The sequence below is a fragment of the Budorcas taxicolor genome, chromosome 3 (genome assembly GCF_023091745.1).
Source record: "Budorcas taxicolor isolate Tak-1 chromosome 3, Takin1.1, whole genome shotgun sequence".
Lineage (NCBI taxonomy): Eukaryota > Metazoa > Chordata > Mammalia > Artiodactyla > Bovidae > Budorcas > Budorcas taxicolor.
Window position 1 is genome coordinate 36,222,676 of NC_068912.1, and position 20,685 is coordinate 36,243,360.

The window sequence follows — 20,685 nt, forward strand, 5'->3', positions numbered from 1 at the left end:
TCTGAGTTCTCCAGGCAAGAGCATTGTGGTCCTTGTCTTCCAGGAGCATCATTAATTTCTTCATTAATTCCACCAAGACTTATTTATTTAGTGCCTTCTATAATGCCAGACACTGTTCTGAATGCTGGAAAGGTAGCAGTAAACACGGTAGACATTCTCATGGAAGGAGACAGACAATAAACAAATAATATAACTTCGATGGTGAGAGTAGGAAGACAAATAAGGCAGGATGAAGGAATAGAAGGTGACTGGTGAGGAAGAAGGGCCTCCCCGATGAAGTGACATTTGAGCCAAGTCCTGAGTGAATTATGAAGAATATCTAGGGAAGAAGATGCCAATAAGAGGAAGCAACAAGTGGAGAGGCCTGAGTCGGACTATGCTTGAGGGCAACGCAGAGTGCGTTTGAAGTGGAAACAGCGAGGGTGGTATGTTGGGAAATTAGGGCAGAAAGGTGGCTGCAGGCTCTCCATGCAGGACTTTGTGAGCGTCAGCAGTCCCTCTGGAGTTTCAGTGTGAGCAGACACCATTGGTGGGTTTGAGTAGCGCAGGAATATGGCCATATTTCCTCATTTAAAGGATCACTCTGATTGCTGAGGGGAGACTAGAAGAGAGGTGAGCTTGGGAGAAAGGAAACCAGGGAGGACGCTGATGCAACAGGCCAGGTAGGATAGGTGCTGAGTCTGGAATGGAACTGAAGCTCGAGTCAGAGGGCTTGGTGACTGGGTGTAGGATAGACTGAGAAGATCACACGCTTGGGGTTTGAGAAACTGGGGGAAGGAGGTACCATGACCTGAGGTGGGAAAGCCGGGGAAGAGTGGATGGGAGCTGAAGGAGGTGGGCGCTTAAGTGCTTGGTATTTTAGTCACGTGGGTAGGGCATCTAGGTGGATGTCCCTTAGGCTGTTGGACACATGTGGCTGGATTCCAGCAAAGGCTGAGATGGCAATAACAGAGGAGAATGGCAGCGGGATGGCCTGAGCCTTCCACAGCCCAGGTTGGTGCCTGATCATTATTGGCATTTGTCTGATTACTCACCCTGGAAAGTCTGTGGCCTGTGGCCTCTGGTGGTCCCTCTTACTGAGAGGTCTGAGTCTTCATACTCCCGGCTACCACGCCCTCTGCTCACAAACACTGCTCTTCCACACACCACAGTGGTGCTATGCTTGGGGTAGGGGACATATACCTTGGTTGAAGAGTTTTTGTTTGGAATTTAACTTAAAACAGACCCCTCCATTTGAGAAGTGCTCATTAAGCACTTTTTGTAGAACATCTGATGTGAGCTTTGCCAGGCCTTGTAAATACAACGCTGCTGGCAGAGCAGGATGTAGAGTGGAAGCCAGTGGGTTAAACAGTCACACGGTACAGCCAGAAACAGGTAGTGGGAGTGAACCCAAGGCACAGGATTGAGCAACAGGAGAAGGTACCAGCCTCTCTGGGAGTCGGAAAGGAACGTTCCCGATTCTTTGCCTCCTGGTGGCTCAGATGGTAAAGAATCTGTCTGCAATGCAGGAGACCTGGGTTTGATCCCTGAATCAGGGAAGATACCTTGGAGAAGGGAATGGCTACCCACTCCAGTATTTCTGCCTGGAGAATTCCATGGACAGAGGAATCTGGCAGGCTCCCCTGCAAGGGGTCACAAAAGAGTTGGACATGACTGAGCAAATAACACTTTCACTTTCCAACAAGAAGCACAGTCTGTCCACTCTTGAATCGTGTGACTGTGTTGAGTGATAGAATGCGACAAAAGCAAGACTGTAAGCATTCTGAAGCTCAGTTTTAAAAGGCCTCTGGCTTCCATACTGTTTGCTGGAATGCCAGACGTTGTGGAGGAGGGACAAGCTATCCTTGCTGGTCTTCTTTTATTCCAGTAAGTTTTGGGGTGGCTGGTACCCAGCAAATAACTGGAATGGGGCATCAAACAGAAGGCAGCTCCACTGGGTCTTACAGGATGAGCTCACCAGAGGGACATGATGGAGAGACACCTGTCAGGTGGCAGGAGCAACAAGTGCAAAGGCACGTGGGCCACATGAGTCTGGCGTCTTCAGGGAACTGCCATCACTGGCACTCAGCCAGAGTGCAGGCTGGCAGGAAGATGAGGCTCAAGCAACTAGATAATCGGGGGTCTTACACGCCTGGCAAAGACCTCATCATGTTTGAGCCCATTTGGGTTCATCTAAACATGCCACTATTTCACAAATCCTGGTGATCTGTTCATGTCATGACAGCTTTTTAGTGAAATTAATTGTTGTGTAACACTTCAGATGTTATCTACTATACAGAAACTAAAGAAGCACCTTATTTCCTATGTCACTGACCACAGGCTTTGAATTTTGCTGTTTTAACATGTTAATCATGAGTATAACTGTCTTGCCCTTGAGTGTCCATTATGTTGCCCCCCAAAAGTCTGCAGGTGTCTGCCTTCTGGAATGGTATCACTTCCAAGGGACAGCGTGGGTGGGCCTGGGGGTCTCCTAGAGGAAGAGTTAATTCTCTGTGCCCTCAGAATACCTCCACCACATTTTTCCTGAATTGCCATCTCCTTTTACTTTTCACTGGGAACAGAAGCCCTTGCTGGTAAGGAGCATCCCTATTCTGTATTCTTGTTGAGGCAATTTTAGAAGTACCTCGCTCAGTGCTGCTGGATGTTGTCGTGCGTTTCCATAACACATTTAAAGTCTCACTCCTTAAAACTGTCACGTCTGGAGAGCCCTAGAGAAGTCAGCAAGGACACAGGCGTGATCACTCTCTCCTGCCCTGAGTATTACAGGCAGCTATCAATTCCAGCTCATTTAGGCTGATCCAATCCCAGCATCAAAAGCCATTTCCATATTATTACACCAAACTGGAAATTACAGAGGCTGTGTATGCCTCTGCAAAGTCTCCAATTTAGGCTTATAACTTAGCACTAGGTTATTAGTGACATGCATCATTATCTCAAGATACATTCTATCTGCAAAATTTTGTTCTCGAATCCTTTGGAAGATCTCGGCTGTGCCGCTCAGAGTCTCGGTTAGGCAGGCTGCACTGTTCACATTAATGAGCTCTTAACATAGGCTTCAAAATTAATTTTTGATCATTGATTCCTGGCATTAACAGCCCCCGGAGCCCTTCTAGTGTAGAGAAACATCACAGAGAGAGGCCACAGAGTGAGTTAGTGGGCAAGCTGGAGTCAGAGGGACTGAGCTTTAATTAAGCGTGAGCCGCAGAGTGTCCCTTTGGAAGCTACAACCATGAGCTGACAAGAAAAATGAGAATCTCATCTCTCTTTTTTTTTCAGTCTGGATAGAGCTTGTTTTGGTCAAATAATTCAATTTAGGAAAAACCAAATATTCAAGTTTAGGAATGATACATGCAACCAGTTCAATTGTTTTGATTGCATTATCGGATCAAGAAAGTAAACAGAAAAGGTTCGACAATTTACCTGGTCCAAAACATTTAACTGCTCAACCCAGAAAATCTCTAAGGTCTTTGTCAACTGTAGGATTCTATTATTTTATCATTTTGTGGGTGAAATTGGTTGAATTTAGAGACCAGAATTTCTAATAGGTAGCGTGAATTGATGAAGTGAGAGAATCTAGTGAAATAAATGCCTTTGCCTTATTTTATGGCTAAACTGGAAGTGTGTGGTTTCAAGTCACATTTCCTGAATGTGAACATCAGACTAGATAGTTTCATGTACATTATCTAATTTAATTCTCATCACAGGCCTGGCAGGTAAAAATCATGATGCCCATTTTAGTGTTAGGTCACTGAGTCTCAAGGAAGGGGAGTCAGGTTAAACCCTGCGGGTTTCTCAAGAAACTGCAGTGAGGTTTTTAATCAGGGTAAAGTTTCTCAAAGGCTGATATCTTGACCAGTTGTATCAACCTCATCTGGGAACTTGTTACAAATCAAACCCTGGGCTTCAGCTCAGATGCACTGTCAGGACTCAGGAGTTAGCTCTAACACCAGGTTTTACTAAAACCCTCCAGATAAGTCTGATGCACACTCTCACGTCTGAGAACAATCTGCTCAAGGGCAAACTACGACAAAGGTTCAGGAATGCAGATGTTTCTATTTTAAGAAAAAGCTACGTATATCGAAATCTGGAATTAGAAAATGTTAACTGGGATACACTGATGATATTATAAGGACTGCTTGCTTTTTAAGAAGCATACACCACAGGTTTTAATTAGGAATACTCCCCTCAAGTATTTAAAATGAGATTCAGTCTGCAAATCTTTAATGTAGACACATTTTCTTCTCAGGAATTCAGTTTATTTTTGTTTTTATTTACATTATTTAACATAGTAATTTACTTAAATTGCACTATTTAAAGATAATGAGAAGCACAGACACTCACATCTGTATTAGACTCTGCCGTTTGCATCATCTACATGGGCGCCAGGCACAGAACAGGTACTCAGTATTTGTGAATGAACGTACGCATGCATGCTCAGTCACTCAGTAGTGTTCAACTCTTTGCCACCCCATGGACTGTAGCCCACCAGGCGCCTCTCTCCATGGAATTTTCCAGGCAAGAATATTGGAGTGAGTTGCCATTTCCTCCTCCAGGGGGTCTTCCTGACCCAGGGATCAGACCTGCGTCTCCTGTCTTAGCCGGCAGATTCTTTAGCACTGAGCCATCTGGGAAGTCCAAATGAATGTACAGAGCCCTGTTATAAGCAAGATCCTGTGGGTGTACATGTGTGTAATGTGTTAGCAACGATAATCTAGTAGGAGAGATAACACGTAAATTCACAGGATAAAGCACATGCAGCAAGAGCTAAGTGATGAGTCAGATCACTAAGCATGGATAGAAGTAGTGAGGATGATTGACAAGACTTCTTGGAGAGGTAGAACCTGACTTGGAGTAGGATTTTTATGGGTGAAGAATTATGAAAGGCATTGGAGGTTTTAAAAAAGACCTAAACACGTCAAGAAGATGATAAAGTGCAGGGCATTTTCAGACTTCGTGGATTAGAGAGACGTGCTGAGGACAAGATGGGGTTTGAGTTCAAGGCTATGGAGTGAATAGTTTATCCTAAGAGGCTGTGAATGGAGTGGTGAAATAACAAAGGTGTTATCCCACGAAAACTATCCTTTAAGCAGACAGAATTTAAATTAATAAGAGGTTCAACACTTGAATCCAGCTACAAGGCATACCTCGGGGATGTTGCCAGTTTGGGTCCAGACCATTGCAATAAAGAGAATATGACAATAAAGCAGCACCGAATATTTTGGTTTCTCAGTGCATACGAAAGTTATGTTTACACTGCACTGTAGTCTATTAACTGTGCAACAGATTTGTGTCCAAAAAAAATATACCTTAATTTAAAATATTTTACTGCTAAAAAATGCTAACCATCATCTGAACCTTCTGGGAGTTGTAATTTTTTTCAATAGTAACATCAAAGATCACTGATCACAGAGCATCACAACACATATGATCATAATGAAAAAAATCTGAAATATTGTTAAGAATCACCAGCATTGGACACAGAGACTCAGAATGAGCAGATGCTGTTGGAAAAATGGTGCTGATGGACTTGCTCATTGTCACAAGCCTTCAATTTGTAAAAAATGCAGTGTCTGGGAAAAGCAATAGAGTGACGTGCAGTAAAATGAAGAACGCCTACTTAGAAATCCTAACATCGTGTACATCATGATGCTAGAACTCTGTTACGCAAGTCTGTCGTTTGTTTAGTCACTCAGTTGTGTCCAACTCTTTGCGACCCCATGTCCTGCAGCCTGACAGGTTCCTCTATCCAAGGGGATTTTCAGGCAAGAGTACTGGAGCAGGTTGCTAGTTCTGCACCCCCTCACTCTCTCCCCGCCCTGTTCCCCCCTCCCTTGCCCCAGGGGATCTTCCCAACCCAGGGACTGAACCCAGGTCTCCTGCAAGTGTCCTGGATTGCGGGTGGATTCTTTACTGCTGAGCCTCCAGGAAAGCCTGCTATGCAAGTGTATGCACATATGGGGCTTCCCAGGTGGGCTAGTGGTAAAGAATCCCCCCAGCCCATGCAGGAGTAGCAACAGATGTGGGTTTGATCCCTGGGTTGGGAAGATCCCCTGGAGAAGGAAATGGCAATCCACTCCAGTATTCTTGCCTGGAAAATGGAGAGAGGAGCCCAGCAGGCTATAGTCCACGGGGCCACAAAGAGCTGGACACAAGCGAGCACACACACACACACTGTTAACTCACATTATGCCTCTGTTCCCTTTTTTGCCATCTTCCATTCATGGTCTACCTACAGAACTTAAGAGAAGCAAGTAGGTATGCAGAGAGAAAATGAGTTAGCAATATGCTCATAAGCAGCACTTACAGAAATGCATAAAGACAGTAAAAATACTTAACACAGCTACTGGTTCAAGCCTTTCAGCAAAGATTAGCTGAGTGATTGCTATTACTTTTATTTTTCACTACTATCAGCACTCTCTTTGTTGACATGGTTGCAAATGCAAGCTTCACATTCAGGTATGTGTCACATTCAAAAATTTAAGGGCCTTGCATTCAGTGCCTTGGAGAGATTGTAGAGGAAGTTTTGGTGAGATCTCCAGCTGAAAATTTCCTGAAAAACCTGGAAAGGTGAAACTGGAGCTTGAAAATATCAAGATGATCACTATCATGGACATCACCCCTTTAGACTCTTCCTACACTTTACAATTTGCCAACTATTTGCATGTTCATTAGCTCAAACTTCGATTTCCACACTAAGTCTGGAGAGTGAATACTATTAGACCCATTTCAGAGACAGGAAAATTAAGAACAGTGCTGTCTAATAAAAACATAATGTGAGCCACATATGTAATTAAAACATCTTTGGTAGCCACATTAGAAAAGGAAAAAGAAACAGTTTAAATCAATTCTAATAATATATTTTATTTAACACATGTCCAAAATACTATCATCCCAACAGGTAATCAATATGAAAATGATCAAAGAGATAATTCACATTCTTTTCTCATTTGTTTGGTACTCTTTGAAATCTGGTATCTTACACTCACAAGACACGTCACTTTAGACTAACCACATTCAAGTGCTCAACATCACAGGTGATCTAGTTACTTCTGATTCAGATAGCTCAAGTCTATGGCTGGCTGGCTCAGGGTGAGAATGTAAATCAGGACCCCAAGCAGAACAGTAAGAACAGTGCCCACAACTCAGGGAACCATACAGACAAGTAGAAAGACCTTTGCTCCTGATCGGATGCTTGTAGTGAGAATCACTGTAAAAATGAAACAAATCAGCCAAAAGGAAAATGAGTTTGCGCCATTCAATCCAAATGTGTTCCAGTGTCACAAATATTTAATTTTTTTTTAATGTTAGGACAAGTGTGAGAAAGAAACAGTTTGAGCCCTTTCCAGCAAAATGCCTGCAACAGAGAAGTCAGAGAGGCTATGCTTCTTGCAACCCTGAAAGCACAATCAGAACCCACGTTATTTCCAACCTTTTCAGAGTGTGCTTGTATTTCCGGGGACAGAATCTGACTAATGGACAGGGATTTAAGTATTTGTGGTAACATCCTCGAATAGGCAAGTTTCAAGTCAACCTAGTGCTATCTGCCTTTGATTAGAGGCAGCCCTCACTGCCTCAATGACACAGGTATGTGATTGTTTGTGAAAATATGTTGTGCACATTAAAATGAGAATTTACATGAAAATATGTATATATTCAGGTTGAATGAAAAAATGATATATATCTGATTGTCAGAACTTAGTCATCATTTAATTGGAACTGATTTGAGGTATGAAGCCTTTATTATCAATATATTAATGCAGATATTTATTCAGAAACAGAGATTCTCCCAAGAGCTTTATTTGGAACTCTTTATTGGAACCAATATCCTTCGAAGCTTAAAGGAAGGTTGACCCAGGGACCCAGATGAAGTGAAAGTCCTTGATCCTACATGTCACCATGAGAAATACACCAGATTGATGAGACATTTTGATGGTTTGTTACTCATACTACATTCCTGACCTAGGTTATTTTCACTTTTACCTTCATGTGGCTTCCAGAACAAATGTGAATGTATTAAAATATATATCTACAAAAGAGAATACAGATGCCCTTTGGGGAAAGATGCTCAGGAAAGATAAAAGTCAGTAAGAGATGAAAAAAGAGCTGATTGTTGGAAAACATGTGCTTTCAAGTACCAATGTATTATTTTCATCCATCCCCTATCAACAATTTATTTATTCATTTTTCTTAAAAAAAATTCCTAGTTAAGGTAAATCTTAACCTGAGGTTTTAGTGCAGCCATCCTGATACTTGCAGGCCTTTGATAAATTTAAAAAGAGAGAGAATTAATAGATCCTCTGCTCAGGGAAAAAAGAAAATCATTTACACACAAACTCTTACACCTAAGTTAAAAAGTAGCTCAGTGCTAGAATCCCTCCATTGCCCTTCCCAAGTCTAGACGGAGCTCTACATGTTGAAGCCCTGCCTTCAGGTCCCTTACTGTAACACATCGTGCTGGATCTATCTGGCAGAATGAGAACCCTTGATCAGAATGCATTTAGTTTTGACTGCTTGCTTTCCCAATTATGAATTGTAATTACACAGGATGTAAGCATGAGTTTAAGTGGTTGTAAGCTGCTCCAATACTTGTCACACTATTAATTTAATAAACTAAATATTTAGCTGGAGCATTCATAATTAGGATCAACTAGCTGAAGGATTCTTGCAAATGTCATCATCTCATATTTGGACCCACTTTTTTTCCCAAAGGGAGAGAAAAAGAGACAAAGAGTGATGGCACTAATCTCTTGCCTTTAGGTGTTTATCACACCATGAAAGCCAAAACAATTACTCAGGGCTTCATGGGGTAGGCATGACTGGTAAACAGCAAAATGCTATTTCCTTGGAGAATGTTTTCTTGCCGTGTTTCACACGGGTAGATTTTCCCCACAGGAGCGGCCCCTCCTTCAGAGCAAAACACAGACGAACAGAAATGACATTATGTTCTTGCCTGCCTGGGGCAAAAAGACTCACCTATTCTTAACAGGACTTCAGGTGTGTGATTTTCTGCCATTTTCCTTCTTTCATTAGATTAGAATGACTTACCCCAGTAAGAGCAAAGCTGCAATGCGGTGTCATCACGGCAGGGCTCCTGGAGGAGACACACTATGGTACACTATGTCTTTAACATAACTTGACATATTCTCACCACGCAGGAATTTTCACATCTATTCTGACAGATGTAGGAGGGATAATAATTATTTTTTTCTCTCTTTCAGTCAGGTCCTTTTACCCACAGAATTCAAAGTTCACTAATTAAATAACATTTAAAAGCAATGCTTCTGAAAAAAAAATGAGACCAGGTTAAGAAAATGATAATATTTTTACTTCCAATTCTCTGCAGTTTGCTCCAGTCAGCCTAGCTAAATCTTTAGTGTTAACATAATTAGGTCTTGCAGAATAATGGCCCATTTTACCAGCTATCATTCTAGGTTAATAAAAACATCATATAATTTGAGATGTTACTACTCCATTTTAATTCAATCATCAATTAAAAAGAGCTCTTGGGTGATGGGAGAAGGCAGAGAGGGGATTCCAGCATTTGTTAAATGCTCAACTGTAGTCTAAACAACTTAAAAATCATTTAAGTCTTCTTGGTAGACTTGTTTCAGAACCTACTCTAAAAATGTGTTGGGGTTAGAAATTTTTCTGCCATAATGGATCTTAAATAACTTTATTTTTCAAGATTAATGTAAGTTTTTCACAGACGTTATTTTCTCCTTTCTAGTTAAATGTAATAAGATTATTTATACAAGGGATATGCCTGTTGCTTAGCTATTATATTCTTCAGATGCAAGATGAAGATGGTAACATGTGTGAGTCACACCTTACCAGGTGTTGAAGAGTAAAAATTCTTCATGTTCCCAAGATTTGTTGGTAACAATCCAAAATATGACAGTTGGCATTCTTAATTCTTTCTGACATCATATTATGCTTATATACAGTTTATGCTGAGAAATTCATTGGCAAATTTTTTGCTAACTAAAGAGAAAAACCACTTTTAGTATAAAATAGTGAAAGTAAGATAGAAGCAAAAAATTCTTCCATAATGAAATGATCAGAACTGTCAGAATATTTGTGCCAAATGGACATTTGATATTTCTTGGAAAGAAAATTGATTAGAATCTAGTCCTGATTTCCTGAGGCAAAGAAAGAATTGTTCACAACCACCCATTTGGATCCAAACTCTAGGGGTGTTCTTTATCTGTATTTTTCACTCCTACATGCCATTATGGCTGCCCAATTAGTTTTTCTAAAAAATGAATCCTAGAGTTTTACTCGGTTATTCAGATTGTTCTAAGATGCAGCTGAGGTTTTGCCACCATTGCCATCCTTATTGATAAAGGCTGAGAACTGAAACAGTGGGTATGAAATTCTAATTCAGATTTCTGAAGCTGAAGCTTTAAATTGTACATAAACAGAATTCAGTGCATAACAAGTATATAGAACAGGTAGTTCAAAGTTCCCACACATTCTGTGTAACCCTGTGAGCAGATAAACTTAAATAATTATCATGGCTAGTATTTAACAACAGGTGAAGGGCAACAACCCATTTCCCACATAGCACCAGAGCATCCCATCTCAGAATATGGGGTTCTTTCTTCCAAGTAATACTGGATAATTGATGGCAAAGAGTGAAGATGATGAGACATAAAATCTGATTTCAGGGTTTTCTCACAGCTCCCCCCAGTCCATCCAAACCTTCCTACGTTCAATAAGACCACAGGTTGGAGAAAAAGGGAAGTGGAGCATTAACTAAAGGAATTGAGCTGTGACCAGTATGCCCTCTGTCTCTGGCTTCCTAGGTGGCGCTAGTGGTAAAGAGCCTGCCTGCCAAAGCAGGCGATTCCGGTTCGATCTCTGGGTGGGGAAGATCCACTGGAGGAGGGCTTGGCAACCCAGTCTAGTATTCTTGACTAGAGAATCCCACGGACAGAGGAGCCTGGCAGACTGCAGTCCATAGGGTTGCAAAGAGCCAGGCACAACTGAAGTGACATAACACACATGCCTTCTCCCAACCTGTACCTGGCTGAATGATTTGTGCTAACTTGGTCATTTGACTCAAGGGCACCTCATGCAGTGTTCATGTCCAGGCAGATCCGCTAGGCAAGGGCAGGACAAAAGTACCCACATACCATATTTCTAAATATTTAAAAATTACACATCAAGCTAACATAGTGTTACTTAACCCTACGTTCCATCCTGTCGCTTTAATGTGAATACTGTCATAACAATTGGAAACCCAGGTATAGGTCTGGAATATTCAGGCTGCTCAGAGTTCTGTACCAGACGCTGGCCCTGAGATACCCTACTCTCTCTCTCCCACCCCTGAGTCCCTTCTTTTCTATCCCTGAGCTCTAGTTTTCACTGCAAGGAGCATCTTCTCAGTCATGTGTAGATTCCACAGCATAAGTCCTAGGCCCAAGTCACTAATCTATCTATAATACATATTCACCCTTTGCCTCCTCTTGTACTCAAGGATGTACACTCATGATGCTGCTTGCCTTCAGAAGTTTAGACCCCAGAAGTGTACACACCCTAAAAGTGGGTGGAGGACACGTAGGTAGGGAATTCTAAGTTCCTGGCTATGAAGACAAAGTGGGAGGAGAGTCAGAATGGGCCCCACTAAGTAAGTGCCCCCTCTTCTAGGACTGAAACTCCCTCTCTAGGCTGTGCACAGGGTCAGAAACAAATCACTCAGACATCATCACAGGGTAGTCTAAATAAATACCATAAATATCAACACTTTATATATTTGAAAAGTGAGGAAATGTTCATTGCTCAGTCATGTCCGACTCTTTGCAACCCCATGCACTGTAGCCTGCGAGGCTCCTCTGTCCATGAAGTTCTCCAGGTAAGAATACTGGAATGGGTGGCCATTCCCTTCTCCAGGGGATCTTCCCAACCTAAGGACTGAACCTGGCTTTCCTGCATTGCAGGCTTACCATCTAAGCCACCAGGGAAGCCCTTTCTATATAGCGGAACCTTGGGACAAAGATTTCTTTGAAGTTTTATATTCATCAAAGGAGTTGTTGTATTTGTACTCTGTGGTAAAGCTGACTGACTAACTCATATATAACACTATATTAATCAACCCTAAGGGTTAATCCAAGTAAAGACCAAGCAAGAATTAGGGTCTTAAATATGTGAACAACTTAGTTCCCACTTTTTACCCCAGTCCTGTCCTTAGGCATAACATTGTAGATGGAACCAGCTTTGCAAGAATGCTAGAAAACAGCAGATAAATAAAATCCACCGAGTTGGGGTTTAATCAAAGTAATATACTCTTAAGAAGAATTTGAGAATCCAGATTAAAAAGAACATTTCATTTCCATTTGTTATATACCTAAAAGTGAATTTATTAAAAGTAGATCACATCACTTCAGGATATTCAGAAAGCTATATCTAAATACACTGAATGCAAGATATTCCTCATCAATTTAGATTCTTATAGCTTCATAAAGATAAAATGCAGATGAACTGATTTAGATCAGGCCTTCATTAAATTTTAGAACTAGCTTTTGGAAAACCGTGTATTGAAATGTTCAGTCTGATTCCTGAGGAGGTGACAAAGCCATGAGCGGATAATGATAAAGTGCATCACTGCTGGAAATAACATAGTCTGCCTTTGGTTTGTGCTAATATACTATAAGACAACTTAAACTTCAATTTTAATATTAGAAATCCACCTCATTATAAGTAATCTCAAACTCTGTATGTTATCGGCATTTTCACGTGTAGTCTTTGGTGAGCTTGAAATACAATTTGCTGTTTATGCTTCTAATGTAAATCTCCAATTTCTGGTTGGCCACTCCGGCACTAAGCCAGAGCTCTAATTTATTTCCATCTTTCCTTATTTCTTACATCAAAAGAGACTGTGGGTTTGAATAACAAACATTCAATCGACTTAGACGTGGGGTGGCAGGCAGCACAAGCATTACCTGTTTACCTTTTATTGCCTTCTTTGAATTGGCTTTTCTGGGAACAAAACCAATAAGACATGCTGTTCCTTCATCTAGTTTTCACCGAGGATATTTATCAGAAGACATCCCCCTCCCTTGGTTCAGCAAAGAGCAGTGGCAGGGTGAAGAATTCAGACTGGAAGTAGGCGTCCAACATCACACCATCATAGATTATTGGTCTACCAAGTCATGCAGGACTTCGCTGTCCTTCAGACACTGGCTCGGGCTGATAATTGTTTTTGACTCCAGGAGATGCTGTCGCTAACACATTTGTAACCTGTAGGACAACAGTGTGGTGGGAATGGAATACACACTGTTTTAGTCACTTTGGAACTTTGCACTGGTTCTTCCCTCCTCTCCCCACCTTGCTGTCTTGCACAGTAATTGGCCTAATAAAAGGCAGAAACAAGAATTGATTACACCTTGGGCGGTACTTAAAACAAACTTTATTCTCAAGAACAGCAGTTATGTCTAGCTGCTGCTGGGTATTTTGATATTTCCTGTAAATACTTAGTCTGAATATATTCAAAGTCAAATTACTAATCACTCAATATCCCTGCGACTTTCCTGGTTCCCCAGGTTTTCTCTTATGATACTCCATGTAAACACTGTAATTGGAAAGATACATAGATCAGCATCCCTAGAGTCACATGATCACATCAATCTGTGAAAATAGCATGACTTAAAAATAAAAGTCTCTCAGTACTCTGCCAACAGGCTTTGGCATAATCTTGGCAATCACTTAGATTTTTTTTTTTTTTTTTGCTGTTATAATTTTTCCCAAGTGGAAATAGTCTCATATTTTGCAGAAGTTGTCCACGCTAATGAACATCAATCCATCTTCCTGGGTACTAAATTCGTCAGCTGAGTGTATTCGGTCCACATAGGAATCAGTAAAGTGAGTGTGAAACTGCTCGGTGGCTGCTCCTTTCATCTTAAGAAATTGCAATACGAATTCCTGAAATCGTTTATGCAGGAATTTTTATTCTTTAAATCTTCTAGTGTTAAAGCAACAAGAAAACACTTAGAATGTCCTTTGGTGGAATCTTATTACACTTGTTAATATATGTAAACTGATATTCTTTGATGCCAGCAAGTTTGTTGCCCTTACAGAGAAATCTCTGCACAATGAAACAAAACAGAATGGAAGGAGGACAAAATAAAATGTCAGTCTTTGCTGATTCGAATTAGATACATTAACAGATTGTCTGGTAACACAAATTGGCAAGAATACAAAAAATCTACATATTACAGTATTCCAAGAAAAATAACTTCATTTGAATACAAAAGGATAGATACACTTTCTTTTTTCCTGTAGCCACTCTTGGGGACAGTGGATGTGTGCTCGCACTGGGATGACTCAGTGCTGCTAAGATACACAGGGTATGACTGGCTGGAGCTTTTGGAGGGGGCTGTTACACGTGTGCATTACTAACATCAGACAAAGAAATCTTTCAACCAACAAGGGTTACAGAGCAACGGTTCACTAAAGCACAGGTTGGAAGGGGGTTCAGGGGCTGAAGCAGGCCAATATGGCAGCTTGTAACAGACTTCCTTAGACCCACAAAGCAATGCCAGCAAAGGATGCTTCTATTTGGTTGGTCCACACACAGGGCCAGGTGGTGCTGGGGCACACCACGTGCCAGTAGCAAATGTTTTTTAGGTTGGTTGATTTGTTGTTGTTGTTGTTTTTCTTTCCTTTCGGGGGGCTGTCACAGCCCTTCCGATGGGTGGTAAGCTCTGCAGCTGGCAATGTGATTCGCAGTGATAATATCAACAGCTGCCAACTCCTCTGGGAGTCAGAAATTAACAGTCTTGACTCAGGTGTGCTGTCCACGGCTGATAAATATGGCTTAGTTCAGTTAGGCCTTCTTTGTACACTGTGTTTGAGTAGGGGTGTCTGAGGGCGGGTTTCCTATGTTCGTAGCAAATGCTGGGGCTGTGTTTGCTTCCCCAGAGCACGGCCCATCTGGTGGCTGGGTGCGCCGCCTAGATGCCCAGGGGGCCGGCTGTCCCCAGCAGAGCGGCCAGCAGTAACAGCAGCGACAGCAGCGCGCGGGAGCCGCGCGGGGGCGCGCCCTGGCCGGAGTCGGGGCCGCAGCTGCCCGCCTCCTCGCACCGCAGCTTCTCGCACAGGATGCCCGTGTACGCGGCTGGGCACAGGCAGCGCACGTTGTTGTGGCACGTCCCTCCGTTCTGGCAGTGCAGGAGCTCGTTGTCGCAGACATTCGCTGCAGAACGAGGGAAGGGGGCGCGGGGAGGAGAAGCAGAATCAATTTAAGTTCATCTGGTACATCATGTTTTCAGCTTTAAAAAAAAAATCTCTATCGATCTTGTGCTCCCCCCTCCCCTCCGCAAACTAAGCATGTGACTCCGATTTCCAAACAAATGTAGTTTGCTGCCTTTGTTTTGATCATATTAATCCTTTTCATATAGATTTTTTTTTTTTTGCTGCAATCTTGGATATTATCATTGTCCATTTCAGACTATCAAGTACAAAGAAATGTGATACTCCGGGTTTGGCAGTATCTTCTCTTCACGGAACTGGGACCTGTTGTGACCTCCAGGGCTGTTCAAGGATAGTGCCTCATACAAGAATGCAGGGCTTTGGAGCCAGATAAATGGAATTAAAATGCAAAGCAGTACTGCTAGAATGACCAAGAACTTCTAAGGGGTGGGCCATTCTCTCCGAGGGTGATTGCAGCGCTGCATGCAGGAAGTCGGGAGCCAGCGGCAAGCATGAGGAGGGAGGGGTGGGGCAGGGGGCAGGCAGCATGCTCCAGGCAAGGTGGCAGCCAGATCCGAGGAGAGAAAGCTTTTCATGGGAGGAATGTGAGGAAGAGCAGTGCATCTGTGCCTAATAGCCTATTAGGATATTAATCGCTTTGTAAATATAGCGACTAGAGTCCAAGGTTACCTTGATTTCCAGGGATAATAATAAATGCAATGGTGAAACCCTGATTATCAAAACTTTATTATGTCCATCAATTAATAAAATCTGTTTGAATAAATAAAGCAAGCAATTTCAGATACTAAAATTCATTCACAGTCCCTGTCATGTAACTTGCATCTCTAATAATTTATTTCTTCAAAGATCAAGTTTTCCTTATTATTCCATATCTCCTATTCCTTTAGATAATCAAGGTTTCACTGATTTAGCAGAATAATAAATAGAACACAGGGAAATGAAAACACCAAAGAGGAAAAGAGCTAAGAACGCTTCCCAGCAACATATGCCACTTAAGCACTTACTATATAGAACCACCCTGGAAAGGGGAGGGGGGTGGTGCAGAGCAGAAAAAGTAGCTTCTTATAAATTATAACATTCTTCATCTTTAAAAAATGTCATAGTCAAATTTCCCCAATTTAACACACACGCACACGCATATTCATACTATCAAGTGTAAAGTATTTTTAAAAAATAACCCTCTTCTCCCAGTAATAATTCAATAAAGAATATTGTTTTGTCCATTAATCATGTTCAACAGTTATGTCACCGTCAAAAGAAGCTTCTTAAATGTAAACATGCTAATGCCCTGTGTGCAAATGAGCTGAGAAAAGATGGTGGTGGATGCTCAGGAGTTAATAAAAATGTGCCCTAAATAGGGCCCTATCTTCCCACCTTTCACAACAATTCCTTGGAGACCTCTATCATAGTTGTATAATGGATTGGTATAATTTTCAAGTGTACCCCCACGTGCTATCTGTAAATGTTAGAAGTGACTATTAAGGCCTACTAAATCCTTCAGGCTCACAATATTGATATACAAGGTAGTGTTTCAAGGGTTCTAATGATTATGTAAGCTACTTCTTATCGGGTGACTTATAAACCATAAATATTAGACCCAAATTATAGTATTTTACGAGCCTTGGTTAAAAAAAAAATGTCAAGATCTGTAGCTCTGAGGCAAAATCTACAAGACTAGAGTGGTTAAACTCATGGTCAAAACTGACAAAACCCTACTTTTTTTTTTTGATTGTTGTTAATTTGGAAAGCATACATAGGGTTTCAGGATTTTGTTTTGCTTACGGTTCAGAAAATATCTGTTTAATTGGAGCAACATGGAATAAACAGATCCAAATAACTGTTTCCATTTAAAGTTAAAGATTCTCAGCATTTCTTGTTCCAGGCAGCAGATTGCTGAATGGGATATTTCCTTTCATTTGGGCACTACACATAGGGAAATATTGTTTCCATCAATATTGATAATTGCTTGCCTTGAATAATTGAGAAGAAATCAATAGTTAATTAAATATCACTCCCCGTAAGAAAAAAAAAAGCGATTTTTCTTCTTCTTGGACTTGAATGTAAATCAGTTGTTGAACAGAGGTTTCTTTTTTTCAAGAATCTGGTGATTAAGTTAAAATTCAATACCTTTCCTACATTTAAATAATCTACTAGTTGATTTGATGATTGTGAGAAATTTAATAAATACTCAAGGACCAGATGAAACCCAGGATTAATAATCACATTAATTGGAGTAATATGTTTTCTATAAGTGATAAGGAGAAAAAATGGAACCTGGAATATATTTAATTACTTTAGAATTTACTTTAAGACACATTTCAATTGGTCTCTTGATTGTGCTATTCAGCAAACAGAGCTTTACCATATGCACAGATCTCTCTGTTGGAATCACATGTTAGAAGCACACCAAAACCGAACTACAAATCTTACCTGCTATTCATAAACTTATGCTCCATCCTGATGTCATTTTAAACTAAATTTGCGGTGCCTAATGAATAAACTAAGTAGTTAACAAATATCATTAAGCTCTTCTTCAGCATATAAAACCCTGTACTAAACACCATGAAAAAATAAAAGAAATAGCATGATCTCTGCTCTTACGAAGTTTAAATCTGGTTTGGAAAATAAAATATATATACAAAAAATAATATGATGTAGATTTCATTAAAATACTTTTCTCAGTTCTGTCCAGCTCAGTCAGCATCTGTTTTGTGTCAGATATGTTGCTATTGCGGTATGGTTATAACCCTATCTGCCCTAAAGGAGCTCACAGTTTTGCAGAAAACAAACAAATGAACATATACAGAAATAATTATGATACAATATGAAAAAAAAAAAACTATAATGGAAGCAAACTGCTAGGGGAACTCAAACGCTGGTATAAGTAATTATCTGGAGGAAGATTTGAGAAGAGTACAGAAAGGAGATTGTATCTGAATAATGGCATGCATCAGGCAAATATTAGTAGAAAAGAATTATGGTTGGGGAAACTCTATAAGTAAAGGCAAGAAGATGTGAAAATACTTTGTGCTGGCTGTTAAGCATTTGTCACTCTAAATCCACCTTTCTTCTGACGTTGAGGCTGAAACCCTGCATGCTGTCTCCTGGTTTCCACCAACAGGGTGCACTAGAGAGAAAGAGGAGGCAGGAGGAAGGGAGCAGAGGTTTCCCTTTCCCTGATCAGGGCTCCTCCTAAGAGTATTGTCCCAGCAATGGCCCCACATCCCAACAGCAGCAGTTTGTTCTGGGGCTCAGCCTTTTCAGAACCAGTTTCAGTCTCACCCTTAGAGGTTTCTGCCCCAACCTGGCAGCATTCCTTCTCTAGAGGTGTGAGCCCCAGTTCCAAGGGGCTCCTGCCTACCATTTCAGGGGTAATAGCAGCAGTTAGGCATTACCTCTCCTAAGAGGCATGGGTCCCACATCTGTGGGGTCTCTCCTCCAAACTGTTAGCTTCTCATAATCCCATCGTCTTTTACTACTCCCTGCTCACACAATTGAAAATTTCTGAGTTATTTCAGTGTCCTCTTCTCATGTGTAAATTCTAAAGCACCTGTTTAACCATTTCCTTTAGTAAATTCTCTCTACTGAAATATGTAGTGTGGGTTCATTTTTCTGACTGGAGCCTGAGAGACACATGGAAAATGTTGGTGAATGATGAAAAGTCTGTGTAACATGCTACAGAGTTTAGACCGTCTGAGCCACCAGGGAAGCTCAACAAGCAATGAGAAGCTGTCAAAGACCTATGGGCAGGGTGGTGATTTAAATGGGGGGAAGGTGAGGCTAGGCCTGAGGAAGGACAGGCTGGAGGCAAGGTGGCCAGATACTTCAACAGAATAGGATTGGTCTGGGTTAGAGCAGTGGGGAGGAGGAAGGAAGAACATATTTGGAGGCAGGTTATTTGAAATAGGTAAGAGAAAGTCTGAGGTTCCTATTTTTGACATTTGGACACATCATAATGCAATTTATTAAGAAAAGACTGGAGGCAGGGTTTGGTTAGGGAAGAAAATAAACTCTCTCTCTCTCTCTCTTTTTTTTGATCTGTTGACTTAGAGGGATCACAGGCTCTTCTGCAGGGGTCTTGTTATTAGTTGGAAAAAACTAGTTAACAGTTCAGGAGGTAGTTCTTCCTGGAGATACAGATTTGGAACAGGGGTGATGGTGGTCATTGTTACAAATAGTGAAGAGAAAGGAATAGAAGACCTCATCTGCTAGAATATAGATTAAGTTGAAAGGAAAACTGAAAATAGAACCCTGAAGAATATCCACATTTAAGCCATAGGCAAAGAAAGAAAAACCAGGAATGATGCTGAGAAAAAAAGATTTCAGCAAAATGCAGTGATGATATGAGGTTATAAAATTAATCATAGAAGTCTTCCTGCTGTGGTTAGCTGGATCTAGGAATAGCCTGGAAGAGTATGAAAGGAAGGGCACTTTGAGCTGGGTAAAGGAAATATGCAAAGTAAGCCCTGCATGCTCTTGATTGAATCTGACAGAAGGGATTTTAGAATAATTAGAAAAAGGATTGGAGGAATTTGAGGAATTAACGTTTAATAGAGGTCTTTGGTTGTCAGTCTAAAGTAGTAGCTTTCAACAGTGGATGATTTCCCCCCCCACGGGACACCTGACAACATCCAGAGGTGTGTTTGGGCGTCACATCTTTGGGGAGGGCATGGTGCTGGCATCTTGTGGGTAGAGATGCTACTAAATATCCTTCCATGAACAGGGTAGCCCCCTCTCCCACCCAAACAAATAATTACTCCTCAATTAACGTTGGTGATAAAATGTTGAAGGTCTGGATCAGGTTTTCGGCCACAGCAATGAAGATGGGCAGGTGTCCTTATATACATTGGGGGAAGGAAAATAAAGACTCCTTGGTGATTTTAGGTCAGAGAGAGAGAGCTTTCAGGTGAAGAACCACAGGAATTAAGATGACTGTAGTACTCAAAACTGAAATAAGAGCAGATTATCTTCCTGGGGGAGTTAAATACAGACGACGAATATCTAAGACAGACCACTTAATATCGCTTACAATTAAAGAGGAACCAAAATCACTCTTGTCATGTAATTTGTTCTATACCTTGCTCTGATAGAAATCAAAACTTGTGGTTCAAAAACTATCTAGACAAGCTCTAAATGAGGAAATTGAAAACAATTAAGGGTAGCTCTGGAAATACAGGTCTCCAAATTTATAGATTACTGCTTTTCACACAGAAGAGAACAGTCGGAAGAAATGCACAGTGTGCAATGCTTTCCATGCTCCTTAAGACAATATAAATAACTTCTGTAGAGCCTCTGGTTTTCATTTGTATTGACCAACTGATCTGTTTTCATATCACACTGGGTGGAGCTCTTGTTGAAAACATTAAATTTCACATCTTCTAGAGTGCCACCACATTCTGGCAGAGCTCCAAAAACAAACCAGCCCAAACATAAAATACCAAAAATATCACAGGTTTAGGCTGAGAATGGCAAATA

At 41.1% G+C, this 20,685-nt stretch overlaps 1 protein-coding gene across 1 annotated transcript in view; it reads right to left on the reverse strand.

Annotated features, from left to right (window-relative positions):
- Nucleotides 1-14,951: 14,951 nt before the first annotated feature.
- Nucleotides 14,952-20,685, reverse strand: part of NTNG1 (netrin G1) — a 361,173-nt gene continuing 355,439 nt past the window's right edge. Inside the window, exon 7 of the mRNA XM_052636703.1 lies at nt 14,952-15,193. Within this exon, the coding sequence (XP_052492663.1) occupies nt 14,952-15,193 (242 nt within the window). The remainder of the gene's footprint in view (nt 15,194-20,685) is intronic.